General features: G+C 39.6%; 1 protein-coding gene across 2 annotated transcripts in view; it reads left to right on the top strand.

The window, feature by feature from the left end:
- Positions 1-16,234, top strand: part of arfgef1 (ADP-ribosylation factor guanine nucleotide-exchange factor 1 (brefeldin A-inhibited)) — a 57,376-nt gene that overhangs the window by 26,335 nt on the left and 14,807 nt on the right. For both annotated transcript variants that reach the window (XM_035950905.2, XM_023276128.3), the window contains 10 exons: positions 1,388-1,763; positions 2,600-2,725; positions 3,692-3,939; positions 5,491-5,624; positions 10,769-11,003; positions 11,863-11,962; positions 12,263-12,402; positions 12,522-12,630; positions 14,994-15,195; positions 15,282-15,393. In XM_035950905.2, the coding sequence (XP_035806798.2) occupies positions 1,388-1,763; positions 2,600-2,725; positions 3,692-3,939; positions 5,491-5,624; positions 10,769-11,003; positions 11,863-11,962; positions 12,263-12,402; positions 12,522-12,630; positions 14,994-15,195; positions 15,282-15,393 (1,782 nt within the window). The remainder of the gene's footprint in view (positions 1-1,387; positions 1,764-2,599; positions 2,726-3,691; positions 3,940-5,490; positions 5,625-10,768; positions 11,004-11,862; positions 11,963-12,262; positions 12,403-12,521; positions 12,631-14,993; positions 15,196-15,281; positions 15,394-16,234) is intronic.

Raw genomic sequence — 16,234 nt, forward strand, 5'->3', positions numbered from 1 at the left:
CTAATCGTTTCATTCAGAATGCTGCATCACTGAATTTAGTTGGTTGCATTTAAATGTGACAATAACAGGCAATCTCCTTTAATTAGAATTGACCAGCTTCTGATGGAGGTGTAGTTTTCAAACCAAGACATAATAGATTTATTAAAAGCAAGTTATGCAATTTGGCAATAAAGATAGCTTCTGGTTGTGAGAGTTTAAATGAAATCCAGTGAGGAAATATCATTAAGCAGATTCTATGTGTCTTGTGGCTAGAAATAGACATTAGACAGGCTACTTCACTGAAACAGATTCACACTAGCCGCCAGTCTTCCTGTACTTTGCAGATTTGCACTTTTAGTTACGTTATGAATTCAAAGGAAAGTCTGCTGTTGATAGAAAGATCACCATATATCACCATTGTTTTGTAAATGTGTCACATTGTTTATATTTTCATCTGCTACCCGTGTCCCTTTCAGCTACTATGTCTTTTCTCTTTGAGTCACTCAAGTCTATAATTTGTTTTTTTAACCTTTTTTTCTTGGTAAATCTACAAATGCACTTGGATTACAAATGCACCATGGGCTGTTGTCAATTTAGCTTGGCTGAGAGAATTTCCGCTGCTTGTAGTTATTTGCTCTCTTTTCGGAACGTGTATTGGTGTTTGCTGTGAAACAGTGAAGTATCTAACTGTGCGGATGATTATTTTCCCTGGGAGATCACAATCTGAATTCATTTTTATGTATTTCCTCTTAGAATCCAAATATTACCTTGTCCAGGAGGCAATCTAATATATGAAATAACACAATATTTATCAACTTATAACTTGTATTCTTTAAATAATAACCATGCACAAATGTCTTGTGACCCACTTTTGGCTCTTGACCTAGCAAGCTAAAGCACAGCAACATTTTCCAGTGCTCCCTATCAGAAGCAGTGGTAACACGTCAGCCATGACACATCAGCCAGGACATGGCTGTATGAACCATTTTCCACCAAAAATGACTTGTGCCACCAGCAAACTAAAATAGACTCACAGGCCAGCATGGATTGACTGCATAAAGTTTGTCTCATTGCTGTTTTAGTAGCATGTCCTACTTCTTAGTGCGTGCATATTCATATACATTTCCATAAAAATGCACATCTTATGTATGCTGACACTCTAGATCTGGAAGTGTTGTGGCTCTGCTTTGCGCTCAGTGAGTCCTCAGGGAATGTAGACAGGTTGATCAAACTTGTAACTGCTGATGAGTTTGTTTACATATTCTTAACCTATCTTTTTCTGTGTGTGCGTATGTGTGTGTCGCATGTGCCTGTTCTCTATGAATGCCTTTGCCGTTCTTTGTGTGTGCTGTCTGTGTGTTTTCTTTTTTGTTTTCTTGAACGTGCGTGTGTCCCACCCTCACCACAGCTGCAGGAAGCAAAACAGCTGGAGCGGGAGCGGCACCGGCAGCACTCCCCAGTCACCCAGCACACTGAGCCGGACTCCCCCCAGCTCCAGACTCACATTCACCTGCAAGCCAAGGGTCTGACCCAGGAGGCCAATGGGCCCGTCACCCCTTCGACTCCCAGCATCAACATCCCATCCACCCCATCCACCCCCTCAACACCGGCCCCGGAGAGCAGCAGCAGGTCTGTGTCTGGGGAACAGGAGGAGCAAAGGGAGCCGGAGGAGCAGGGAGAACAGGGACCCGTCTACGAGAACCCAGATCCAGAAAATGGTTCTGAATTCTGTGTGGCTGAAAATGAACAGACGGAGGCAGACCAAGCCACCGCAGCGGCACAGAGTAAGACTGCTCAAAGGGAGAATAAACGCATTATTCTGTACCGTAATTTCCATGTTCAGAGTTTCCTAAATCATGTTCCGTTTTTCTACCAACATACATGGACAAAAATAATACCAGTACTCATGAAGGCTTCACTAATCCCACTATTTTCACATCAGTTGAAAAACCTGTATCCTGCCTGATTGTGAACCCATTGGTTTGCAATTTTGAATGAACTCTTCATGCATCATCTTTTGGCCACATATCCTCTTTTAACAAGTCAGCAATCAACCTCCTCACAAGTGAATGCTATTCAACTGCAGCTTTAAACTCATTAGGCTGTATTCACTTTCCATTAACCCTTTGATGTGCAACATGGGTCAGAAGTGACCCAAATCCAATGGAAAATGGGTATCTCCTGAGCCACGCTACACATCAAAGGGTTAACAATCATAGGAATGTTTGAGAATCATATATTGTAGATGTTGCATGTCTGTAAAGTTTTATATCACTTCTGGGCTGGTGTCTTTGCCAACAGGAGAGTTACAGCACCTTGAAAACAGACTGTAAAAGCCTCACTCTTGACATTTTGTGCAATTTAATGTTAAGAGGGAAAAAAAAGCAGAAGAGCCCGCGTTGGCTGTTGCGAACATTTGATACCGCATTCAGCACTACAAAAACTGCTTCCATGAAAGAGCTGCTGTAGAATTTGAAGAAGAGGATTAAAAAAATGTCTTTCAGTGACCTTGTAACTGTGCTATACTTACAGCAGAACCAACCTGTTTATTCCACTTTGCATGTTTTAGTTACACAAAAAGAATCAGGGCGTGTATCGAAACTGTACATGTGTTGTTCAGATGCAGCAGCCCAGCAGCATGCACAAGCAGGTGAGGAGGAGGATGAGGAGACCCCAAACTATGAGGAGAAAGCCCAGGAAATAGTCCAGAGTATTCTACAGGAGGTGGTCAATACGGTTGCAGGAGGTGAGACATTTTCTGTATGATGTAATAAAAAATAAATAAAACTGGTTTTATTTTTTTCAAGGCAGTGGCTATTTATGTTCTCAAAAAAGTGAGCTTGCAGCTCAGCGAACGGAAAGTTCAAGTACCGCAGCCAACTCCCCCTCCAGTCTTTGTTCAAGGCAGCTCCGAAAAGCACATTTCAGTTTGCTCACACTTGTTTGCTGACTTCGACATTTCTGCAGAGTAAGAGATCTTTAAATTCTCACTTTCATACCAAATACCAGTGCAAATTTACACCTGCTTTGTGAGTTTTTTAATGCTAAGCTGATCCTTTATCTGGCCGTATGCAGCTCAGCCAAAGAATCAGCCACTCGTCTAATTTCTCCTCTCATTATTTGCACAGTCCTTTCTTAAATTCGTGTGGGAAAGCTAAGACATGCACTTTACATAATATATAAGTTGTGCCTCAGATGACAGGTAAACGCTGCTTTCAGGCTGTTTGACAAATACATTCCCTTTATAATAGAATTTTAGCTCGTGCCAAGACACAGCACTCCTTTGTGTGCAAACATGGGGAAAAAACAACATTTTTTTTCCGTGGCAGCAAGAAGAGCTTTATTAATTTGTACACACGTAGAACAGTGCTTTGACTTCTATTTTCAAAAACACTTTTACCCTTGGGCAGCACTTTGACAAACAGCCTTTAAAGGTTGGGGAGGAGCCGATTACAAGAAGTGCTCTCTAGTATCCTCTAGCAACCTGAAAGTTCTCTTGGATGATGCTGAACATGCTGTTTGTTTAAGTGCCACAGTAATGTTCTCTTTGTACTAAATGAGAACACGGTGCCCAACTCTAGATAAAGATCTGACAGTTCAACGTTGCTTTTCTGTTCATCTAACATGCCGGCCTAGTACAGAATGTTTTGTGGTGTTTATGTCTAGACATCAGTGTGTCATCCAGCTTGTCTCTTCTCCATCATCACTACAGGTCACTGTCTGGACCCAGCAAAACTCTGCTCTGACACCAAGGAGTGTGGTGGCGAAGGCGAGCCTGCAGAGTCTGAGCCGACTGAAGCGGTGACAGAAGGCACCCAGAGCTCCCTGGAGGACGAGGGCACCATTGGGAGCGACAGCGAGCACGTCCATGCCAACGGCATCCCCGGCACTCCGATTTCTGCCAGCTTCACCCCGTCGCTGCCTGATGACAGACTGTCTGTCTCGTCCAATGACACTCAGGTAAGAGATCAGGGATGTGGAGACACAGCATGCTTTCCTCTGTGTATTGTGTTTAAGTCAAATTAGTCCCCTGAACCCCAAGTACTTTCAGGGCATTTTTTGCTTCCATCACATTTTCACTCAATGTGGGCACATTTTTCACTGCGTTATAAAGTCCTACACCTCTGTGGAGAGAGAGGTGTAGGACCTCTCAAAAAGAGCACAACCACGGCTAGATGTAGAGAGAATTCTAAAGTGTCATTTATGTAGCCACACATTACAGTTCCATAAAACAAAAAATAAGAAAAAGGGCAAGGTGTATTTCTGTGGGGTCTTTAAGCAGCTTCTTCAGCAGCAGACTTAGACACCCACCCTGCATGTCATTCATCCCATCAGCTGTAAGACTGTACAACATCAGCATCAGGGGCTGATGCTAGCTTATACTGGACTCATTACATATCACCCCAAACCATAAAATTTGCACCGCGGTTCTTGCGCTGCTACATCTTTGCACTTTTTAAACTTATTTTTTCAAGCCACTTTGTATTGTGTTGTTTACAGTGTGTCAATACTGTACTATTCTCATTTCTCATCCCTGTACATATTGTAAATATTATTACTACTATTTTATTATTGTTTTATTACTATTACTATGTTTATTGCTACATAAGCTGCTTTAACAATGTGAATTTCCCCTGGTGTAGGGAGAAATAAAGAACTATCTTATCTCTTATCTTTGACTATTTTTCTTTTAAAAATTGGAAACCTGGAATCAACATTTACATTTTTCAATGTGAAAACTGACTCTCCAAACTATAGACGTTTTACTACTTCCATTTTTTTTTAGTTTGATTCAGTCCAGTTCAAGTATTCCTAATTCTTTGAGTTTTTGTCACATGACTGTCAGTCACAGCTGAGTCTCCAGTTGGGTCACAGTTGCACGAGTACTGATTTATTTTTTTTTTTTTTTCAGTTTATTACAGAATCTGGTTAGTTTAATTTTTCAATGAGACACGTGGAATAAAGTAATTTTGATGATGATTTTAAAGTTAGATTTGGTAAGTCTTTTTTATGGAAACACACAACACAGAGCAGCTCAAGGACCGTCAGAAAGTTCAGGTGAATCTTTAGTTTTTCGTAGGTTCTGGCTCTGATATTTGGGTTATTTTGGTATCAGCTTCACTTTCAAACCTGCATCCAGAGGAAATCTTTTAAGCTATCAGTGTATTCCTTTTCATTTAGTTTCATATTTTAATGTTGTGAGCTTTACTAAACATACAAAATGAACTCTTTGATTTGAATTGAAGACAAAACAATGCAGCTGTCCTTGCATGCATTTTGTAGATGACAGAAACCAATTGAATATGTTGTTTGCATTTTCTTATCGTAATTACAGTTTTTCATTCAGATGTAAACGACGTCTCCTCAGTGATCACAGTCAAACAAATCTAATAGACCTGGAGGCTTATTATCACACGCTGTTTATGCTAAGTCTGCTACAGAATGTGAGGAGAGTGAAAGAAGATCTAGCTAACTACATACTGATTGTTTACTGTGTTTGTTCCTCTGCAGGAATCAGGAGCTGCACCGGGCCAGCCGCCAGGTGCGAAATTCTCCCACATCCTCCAGAAAGATGCCTTCCTTGTCTTTCGCTCGCTCTGCAAACTGTCAATGAAGCCGCTGTCAGATGGGCCACCTGATCCAAAGTAAGTTAAAGATTGTGATTGTTATTTACTTTCAAAGTATTCTGAGGTTAGGGATGGTGGCTAATAGCAGCAATAAAAAAGAGACTGAAATCAGTCATTCAGCAACTTTATTTATACCCAAAGGGAAACTGGTTGCACAGCAGTGAAAGACAAAATAAATATGTAAACACCATAATTTCGTAATAAAAAGTTAAATTAAAAGGAACTCGTTCTCATTTCAGCTTTTGTCCTTCTGTATTAAACATTGTGCATAACAATGAAACAGAACAACAGCTTTGTCTGTACCTGTTTTTTTCGCTACAAATAATTGCTTAGAATTTTTAAAAATTGCTGTATCTTTTCAGAATTTATCATTAAAACCTCAGGAAATAGTGAAAAATGTCTATTGCATTTTTCTAGAGCTTTCATCAGAGCCCTTGTTTTTCCACCCTGCAGTTCAAAACATATACATTCATTTAAATTATATTTCATTATAATTAATTTAACTTAAGGAAATGCAACAATTTCTCTAACCTGAGAAGGTTTTCCTGTCAAATTTATAGTATTTCTGCTGGAGGTTGAATTATTTTCAGAACATGCGATTTCCATTTTAGATGTGCTCATTCACAAACCTGTCTGAGAATTTGTCATTTGGATCGTTTCCCAGCTTTTGTTTCTGTACAGATCAATAGATAAGGTTGTATTCTAGTTTGAATATCTAATTGTTTGTTAAACGGCTGATTAATTCTAAAATTAGCATAATATATTATTCTACTTTCCGTCAAGCCCCTGTAAACACCCTTTGTACTGCCTCAGTGTTATTCTGTATTAATGTTTGGGGCATAAGAATAGATGTGAGTCATGATTTAAAATGAGGATTGCTCCAGTGATAGCAGCAGTTTTTTGATAAATGGTGATGAAGGAGACAATGAGGCGTCACTCAGCATTTTCTGAATCACTTCCTGGTTTCATGAACCACAGAATCCCATTTTGATTGTTCCCCTTTCTTTTTCAAAGTACCAGAAAGAAGAAAAGAATAATCAGATTTTTTTCCTTCATTTAATGTTTCTTTGGTCCATGCTCTGGTTTGGTAAAAGAGAGGCGTCTGATTGGCCGGTGCTAATAGCTGTAGCCTATGTGAAACTGGATTTCCTGCATCTGGTTTCTGTATAAAACTCAATTCACAGAGTCTGCTGGACGACATAAATATTTGTTTCCTTTTTTTAATCTATTTACTCTTTAGTCAGGTTTGTGTCAGTTTATGCCACTAAAATGTAATCTTGGTCTGTTCTTGCATAGCATTTGAAATTAATGTGTTGGAAATTCAGGAGAGGTGTGTGTGTTTGTTTGGATCTTGTGTGTTTGATGAAGGCCACGTCAATTACCACAGCACTGATGTGCCATGTCAGTGTCAGACAGAAACCTTTTACCCTCCAAACAAGGCTGTTCTGCCTGATGTTTCACTCTCTGTGACAGTCGCACAACACAGCACACAGACTCAACACTTCCATTATCATTATCTTAACTATCAGAAGCTGCTTTAGGACCCTCATAGTGCATCAAAAGTACACATCTGAGATGTGTTTGTAGAGGCTAGTTCAACATCTCTATGTGTGCGCCAGCTCGACAAAATCTAAATGAAGATTATTATCACAAACTTTTTTTTTGTTAACCAGGTTTTTCTTCACCAGACTGTGTGCCCTCCCATAGAAGGGCGCATTCAACATGTAATTTGAGTTTTCTTTCGCACAAAGAGTCAAGAAGAACAGGTTGTTATAATAGAGAGCTTTGAAGAATATGAAAAATTATTAAGGTAAAAAGCACTTTCACTACAAATGATTGCGGAGAGGGTTGCGGACAGAAAATTGTAAATGATGTAACTTAATATATTTATTTCACCGCTCAGTGCACTCCCAGCTCCTGCTGCCTATTTCTAATGCGATGGCTGCACATTAGCAATCTTAAAGTTTTAAATTTAAATGTTTGAACACGATGATCTAGAAGTGCAGTTGGTTCTGACACCATCCTATAATGAAGGATACATGGAATTCACTTTAGTTTTTGGCCAAATCAAAGTGAAATGAATCTTACTTATTGAATATACTCTATGATAAATACAAATAGATTAACTAATTTTCTCATTTGTGTTCTATTAGCTTCAGTGCCAGCAGTATAAAATGGACTTGGCAGTAAATCAGGACCAAATATATCAAAATGTTTATGCTTTTGCATAAAAATTTAATGCATGTAGCCTCCTGTGGCAGCGTGACACATTACAATTTAACAGCATGAATTCATTTAATGGGATTACAGCTGAACAGGTTTGCAAATGTAGAGTGTTCCCTCAGCTGACAGTCTGTCTTGCTAATAGAGAATATGGTCAAGAAAAGAAAGAAAAGCTGACGCTTCTTACGGCCTATTTAAATCCTAAACTCTGAACAGAACCCTCCCAAGAGCAGGTTAGCCATGCAGCAGCAGTTACAAAGACGATCTAGCAGGTTAAAAGAGAGCCACCTTCGTGACTTTGAGCTCAACATACCTCACCAGCCCATTAATCTTGTTTCCAGTACACCCCTCTGGTCTCAAGGGCTTTTTATCAGATCGACTAACCAGCATCTTCTGATAGAGCTTGGCTCAAGGTGAAAGGAGACTGTCTTTGCCGCTAAACTCTGGAATAGTCTACCTCTGAATATGAGATTATCTAATTCAAAAAATAACAACACCTACCAACCTGATGTGTTTATATATATATATGTATTTGTTAATGTGCATTTTTTTCTTTTTTGTTAGTTTTTGTTGTTTGGTTTTTTTTGCTTTTAATGTTAAGCACTTTGTTGCTTTTATTTTGAAAGGTGCTATCGCTCTTTGCTTACTCATTCATCATACCCCTATTACCGTACATCAGTGGTGATTTATGGTATAAAATGTACAAAAATGTCTTCTGTTGCCAAATAGAACAGCAACAATACTTAGTGTTTCCTTTCCAGCTCTGTAGAATTCAGTAGTGTTGATTCTGATACATATATAGGATTTAGATCAATCCGTTCTATTATTTAAGGTGTAAATGGCAATAATGTTTATGAACAATTAAGACCAAGAAAGTTTATTTGTGTAGCACATTTCACACAGAAAGACTTTTACAAAGTGCATTCAATTCATGAAAAAGAAAAAAATGCGTTAAAACAAATTTAATTAAAAGCAAACAAAAATTGAAGATTTAAAGATTAAGTATAAAATCTATAAAAGTAGACAATTATTGTACAAGTTTAAACCAGTATTTACAGAATATGTAAAAGTGGAATGTTAATTTCAAGAAATAGTTAAAAGAACGGTCTTTAGCCAAGTTGGAAATGGCTAAATTTGGTGCAAAGATTCAAGGGGAGCTGATTCCAGTAGTGTGTAGCATAATAGATAAAAGCCATTTAACCTGATAAACAATAAACGTTATCACCACTAACCAGACCAGTCCCTGCAGATCTAAGAGACCTGCTAGACTTATACTTAAAAAAGGTATCTACATTATATTTTGGTCTCAGATCGTTGCAAGACTTGTGGACGGTAATAGGGGCCTTAAATTCAGTTCCATATTTAACTGTAGACCAGTACAATGATCTAGGAATTGGAGCGATGTGTTCTCTTTGTTGGTGTTTGTATTCTGACAGCAGCATTTTGAACAAGTTGCAAATGTCTATTAGTCGTATTAGTCCACTCCACTAGAAATAAACATGCATTAGCTTTTCTAAGTTTTTCTGGGACACAAGGTTTCTCATTTTCGCTGTTTTAAGATGCCAGAATCATTTTATAACAATCCATCTAAGAAGGATTTGGTTGTATTTTTTTCCTTTCCTTCAAGATTGCATCTGTTCATTGGACCAGATTGTTTCATCTCGTCACAACAATCTTGCGGCACCTTGAGTCATTATGCCTCCGATTTTTTTTTGGCCCTTCTGGGGAAAAAAATGTCCATATTTTTTGTCCCTCGCCGAAGAAGCAGACACATTGTTGTTGTGCCACATAAATCCCACTTTGTCTGCTTGCCAGAGATGGAAGACATTGCAGAGGAGCAGCCAAACTCAGCATATAAAGTAGCTGAAAGTAAGATTTTTGAGATTCAGTTTTTTTCTGTCCTGCTGCTGCAGAAAAACAGTTCAGACAACCCGAAGCTCTATACGGAGAGACACTTTGATTTAGTTGCCCGAGCATTTCTTTGAAGGCTGTTGAAGATTTTAACTCTGATGTCAAGATACGACATGATGTGGTCTCTGTGCATTACTCTTTCTTTGTGGTGTATCCCTGCTTGAAGGACAGATCATTTCACTTATACATACTGGATTTTAGTGGAACTTGGTTTTTGTTTTTGTTGCTGATGATTTGTGCGACTGAAATGTTAACGTTTCTCAAATTCGACAAAGTGCTCTGAGAGTCTGGAGCTGATGGCTGGGAAAGAATCTAATCATTTCAATTGTTTTAGGCAGCGTTCAACCTTATTCTCAAAGGTTCACAATACAGAATAAGAGCTGAAGCTACACACATAGACTAACGCAGGAACCTGTCATTCATAACTAGACTTTTTCATTAGTAAGATGACTGTAACTGAATATGTAAAGTAGAAATAGGAGTGATTAAATTAGGATGCTCTCGACTGAGGTTGATCAGTTTGTCTCCTGCAGTTATGTCTGCTGTTCATCTCTATTTTCTTAATCTTTCACAATTCCATTACTATAGTTGTAAACTAAGGTCCATATCTTAAAGCATTAATAATTATTTTTCCATTATTGTTTGTGGCTGCCTTCTAGCTTAGTCGCTAACCGTTAGTGTACCCTTAGCCACTGTCACAGACCAGCTAATTTCCTGGGTTGTGTTCAGTTTTTGCAGGCTCTGCTAGAGAGACATTTCTGAGACAACAGAGTGATGACAGACTGAAAGAGATGACCGCATCAGACCTGAAGTAGCACATTTAATTCATCAATAATCTGTCAGTAATTTACAGATATTGATAATTGGAAAAATGCCAAATATCGGCTGCATTAATCGGCCAGGCCAATAATTGGTCTGTCCCTGCTTTCAGTATAACATTTTAAATGTTAGCAGTCTCTTCTATGACTTTTCACAAATTGTACGAATTTTAACACTCCCAACATCTTTCTTTTCTCTCCTTGCTCCAGGTCTCATGAGTTGCGATCGAAGGTCTTGTCCCTCCAGCTGCTGCTGTCCATCCTGCAGAACGCTGGGCCCATCTTCAAGACCAATGAGATGTTCATAAACGCCATCAAGCAGTACCTGTGTGTGGCCCTGTCCAAGAACGGTGTCTCCTCTGTGCCTGAGGTCTTCGAACTCTCACTCTCCATCTTCCTCACTCTGCTGTCCCACTTCAAGACGCACCTCAAGATGCAAATCGAGGTAATATACAAGCTTTTGTTAATCTGAAAAGCGTGGGTTACAGTTTCTCTCCTGACAGTCTCAGTAGACCAGAATGTGATGAACCCATTAGACGTTCTTTATTTCAGGTGTTTTAGGCTTGTCTTTTTTGCTGCTGTATATGTTTTGGCGATATTCAAGGAAAACATGATGAATTAGTTGTCTAAGTACAGTAGCTATATTTACATATCCACCCACCACTGCTTGAAGGAAAGGGCAACAGAGAAACAGTTCCACACCTTCTCCGGCAGCTGACAGTCTGTCTGGGAACACAGGAAATTAGCAGCTAAAGTTAAATGCTAAGGCAAAGTGAGAACAAATATATTAATTGCTACGTAATTCCAGCCTGCTGTCATCATAAAATGTTTTTCTTTCTTATTTTATTTTTTTCGTTTGTTTGTTGAATTTGTTTTTCACAATAACGTACAGTAGGTGGTTGAACATTCCTCTTCTTTCTGTTACCGACAGTCTTGGTGGGAACAAGTAAAGCACCATATAAAGTATATTCTTATATTGACAGTGTGACACCATTTCTCAATGCGGCTGGCAGCTGACACAAATGATATATGTGAACATTTCTCACAGAGTCTGTAACATTCTTCCACCTCAGCTGAGTCAAACCATTATATATATGCTCTCTGTTGCTTACAGTTTATTAATCTGGTTGGGTTTGTTCAGAGTTTCTAACACATGACCTCCACTTGCTGAATTTGTTCTGTCTACTCAAGGGAAATCATGTGGGCTCCTGGAGTATTGTGTGCTTTTTTTTCTTTCGGTTATGCCAGCAGCTGATGGTGTTTTTGTCGTGCTGTTTACACTCTCACATGAACTTCCTCTACAGGTTTTCTTCAAAGAGATTTTCCTGTATATCCTTGAGACGTCCACAAGCTCTTATGACCACAAGTGGATGGTCATACAAACCCTCACAAGAATATGTGCAGGTTGGCTTGTTCTCTTTTCTTTTAAATTGTGTAATCAATAAAATATCTGGGACTTGAGCTGTTATGGGGGCTTTTAGCGCAAATACAACGGATGTATTAAACAAATATTTGTCAGCTAAATGTGTTTAATCACATCATAAAAGGCTGAGCTTGATTTAATGATTGTAATTAACCTTTGATTAAGTATGTAATTATTCAGATGTATGCCTCTGACTCCACAAAAGCTGTGTACACAGTCTGTATTTGTTTCATAGATTTTCCACTGACAATCTCCGTCTGTGTCCCATCTGTCTCTTTCAGATGCCCAGAGCGTGGTGGACATCTACGTGAACTATGATTGTGACTTGAATGCTGCTAACATATTTGAGCGGTTGGTCAATGACCTCTCAAAAATTGCACAGGGTCGCGGAGGCCATGAACTTGGTACAACACCTCTGCAGGTGATTTTTAAGAATCTCTTTTCCTCACTTTACTTAGGCTTACTGATGCTGTAATATTTATGACATTGTTCAAATTTTTTACCCTTATTCTTACCGGTTTTCTTATTATTGCTTTCTAGGAGCTGACTCTGAGAAAGAAAGGCCTTGAATGTCTAGTGTCCATCCTGAAATGTATGGTAGAATGGAGTAAAGACCAATACGTCAACCCCAATTCTCAGACCAGCCTCGGTGAGTCACTGATGCACTGAACATGGGTGCCATCTATCAAAACTACCTGGCAGCCGTCCTGCCTGATCTGAATGCAAGACACAAGAAAATTACCTTTTCTCCTCATTCTGATTCCACACACTGAGCAAATATTTAATCTGTAGACACACCAGTGCCAGCATTCATGTTTATCTTTCAGTTCGGGTCAGTCCAAGAGAGACTGACTACACACAAAATAATCTGTTACTGTTGAGCTACTCGCTTTTATTAAAAATTTAAATAAATTCCAATGGAAATTCTAGGGATTTCTGGACAGGATTTGAAGACAGTTTTGTTAGATTACAGAAACAGATGCATGTCACTACAGTGTATTCCACATTATTTTATGAATAAACAGTCCTTTAGTGTAGCTGGTCTTCTTAGAGGCAGTTTGGATATAGGTTTACGCCTTAAATGAAGATGATACATGCTGGGATGGACGGGAAGCCTGCAATTTTATGCTTTGTTGGCTTTGCCTATAAAAATCCAGGTTGTTTCTTTACCTCAATAGGCTGTGGAGGATTGAACTTTTATTGTGGGAACTGTGTGTGAGACAGCCAAGGTTATAAGTAGTCTTTCCTGGGATTGCTTTGGTTTTGGCAGCGGTTCATCACGAAGGTTACCTGGGGTTTGCGATAAAGCTCATATCCATCAGCACGGTTGCAATCAGTTGTAGGATTGACAGTTGGCATTCATCAGGGAAACTACCACACCAAGAAAGAAAGCGAGCATCCATCAGCTCAGCTCTAGCCAGAGGAGGCAGTGAAATAATGCCCAGAAGCCAGCGCAGACAGGCTAATCCTGGAGGTTTAGTCCTAAAAAGAGCGATACCTTAGGCCAAACCGTGATGAAACACTCCTCTACGACATACAGAGCACATCCTCTGTGTGAGTCTGGCCCTGGGTCTTCTGCACATGGGAGGAATTCTGTTGTTCGCCAAAGGACAGGCTTAGACCAAGGAAACGTGTAACTCTGTGAAAGGACTGGAAAGATATCCCACAAGCTCCTGGAACTGTCCACAGGCTAACCTCCGGCTAAGCTGTCAAGGCTAACCCGCAGAGACAGATGTGTTCCCTCAGAGGATATACATTTTGCCAGTAATCACTCATTAGTAATCCAGCTTGAGCTCATAGGTTAGTATTTGAATTTTGAATTTTAAATTTGCTCTGATGGGTGATGGAGATTTCAGACAAAGACTATTTTCTTCATCATTCAATGGACGTGCAGTATGATTTGTTGGTACAAAATATCGAATTGTGTAGTGGAGTCTAGTCCTACAGAACAATATATCATGTTCACTTTTTCAACTGTCCTTTGTTGTGTTATTTTCTCCACTTTCTGGATGGCCTCAAAGCAAGAGCAGGTAATAGTTGAACAGAATGGAGTGTTTGCTAGAACATTGTTGTGATGAAAATTGCCCGTTTGAAGCCTGTTGTGTCTTTAGTTTTAGGCAGTTTTGTACGAGTGTTGCATTATATAACTTTGTAGGGGTTTCCCACTTACTCCCATAGCTTGTAACCAAAATCATTGTTTAGATTCACTTAAACTAATGACAGAAATATTTTTTATGGACTAAATGGGTAAAAATGCGTCTTATTCATTTCATGAAAATGTTAAAATGTTTGCCAAACACACAGTTAACCTTAACTTCACTTCCTTGTCCTCTGTCTATATTCCTCCCACCTTTTCCACTCTGCTCTGCAAGTCTAAGAATGGGAAGCACACTAGTAGCTCACATTACTGTGACACTGTCCTGAATGTTTTAAAGAGTTTCCAATGGGTAACGAGATGCCGGGCTCCAGCGCAGGGTTACTGGGTGGACTCACTCCACCAACAGCAGCAGATCCCTGAGCTCATCTCAGCAGGCTTAAGAAACCACCTTTCTTTTGCCTCTAAGTTTTGTCTGCTTCCCCTTTGACTGCCTGGAGCTTTTTAGATAACCCACCTTTTATAATATCCTCCCCTGCTGCCCTGCCTTGCACCTGTTGTTTGTGTGTTTCTGGAATTTATTAGTCTGTGGTTGTGTGTGCACGTGAGTAATGCCTGTATTCATGCCCTCCCTGCCAGCAGCAATCATTAAGAAGGCCTTGGGGTTATTTTGTTCTGTGTTGAAGTTTCCCCTTTCATACAGTAAAGTTTCTCTCCTACAGTACCAACTTTTAGTTAGCTCCTGTTTCAGGCCTCCAGGCTGAGTTTGTGCCGATGCCAGAGTTTCAATTAAAGACCTCACCTTTATGATGGTTTCAGGGATTGTTTCTTAGAGCAACAACAGAATATCTGGTTCATTTCCAGTCATCTGTCATCGCTCCTAGGTTGTCTTATTTTGTTATTTTATTGCTCCTCAGGGCAAGAGAAGCCATCAGAGCAGGAGAGCACAGAGACCAAGGCCCCGGAGACTATAAATCGCTATGGGAGCATTAACTCTTTGGACTCCACCGCTTCATCTGGCATCGGAAGCTACAGCACACAGATGTCAGGGACTGACAACCCTGAGCAGTTTGAAGTGCTCAAACAGCAGAAGGAGATCATTGAGCAGGGCATTGACCTGTACGTGTTCCCATAAATTCGCTATTTTATTCTCTTGATTCTGCGATATGGCTACATTAAGTTCCGTGTCTCTGGATTTTACACAGGTTCAACAAGAAACCAAAGAGAGGAATACAGTACCTTCAAGAGCAAGGCATGCTGGGTACAACCCCAGAGGACCTTGCTCAGTTCTTGCACCAGGAGGAGAGACTTGATTCTGTAAGAAGTCATTCTGTTGTTATTTAGGGTACTCAGCTTAAAGCAAGTGCAGACTACAGAGCTTCAGAAATCACAGAGCTGCTGCACCGCTCACGCCAACATGCCAACACTCTGGAACAAAATATCTTTTGTGGTGTGAGCGGTGCAGCAGCTCTGTGATTGCTCACACTACACAACTGATCTCAGACAAAGTGTATCGATTACAAGATTATTCCGAGACTGGATCAAATGCACGCAAAGCCACTGTAGGACTGATCGCTTTTTTCTTGCACGTTATGTGTTCTCCCGAAACACGTTGTATGTAACAGTCCCAAAAGGTATCCTAAAAAAACAGCACAAATGGATTTTGCACAAGCAAACTGACTTCATAAAATACATAAATCTTCATATCAGTAACATAAAACATACAAACATTCAGAGCGCAATGTAGTTCACTCGAAAGGAATAAACTAAGAAAAAAATGATCCGTATAATGATTGAGGAAAAATAATGCTTTCAATGTGATTGTAACAGAAGGCAGAATGTGGATGAGTCAGAGTTGTGTGTTGATGAACTTGAATTTATTCAAATATTCAGGAAACTTTAACCTTTTTACCCTTTTGACCTGTAGTTTCTGTCAGAATGGACAAAAGGCAGGTCATTTGAGTTTGTGTCAGTTTTTCGGTTTATTTATGAGTCCAAAAGAAAATTAGCATTTGGCGACCAGTGTAGCAGGAAAATGGCTGGCCAAAAAACAAATAGCCAGTCGTACTCAACCTTGCACTTTGTGTACATAATTTGCACAGAAGCAACATAGTAATGTAATATGTGTCCTACAGCAATAAAAAGCCACTGAACCACT

Source organism: Amphiprion ocellaris, chromosome 22 (assembly GCF_022539595.1).
Source record: "Amphiprion ocellaris isolate individual 3 ecotype Okinawa chromosome 22, ASM2253959v1, whole genome shotgun sequence".
Taxonomy (NCBI): domain Eukaryota; kingdom Metazoa; phylum Chordata; class Actinopteri; family Pomacentridae; genus Amphiprion; species Amphiprion ocellaris.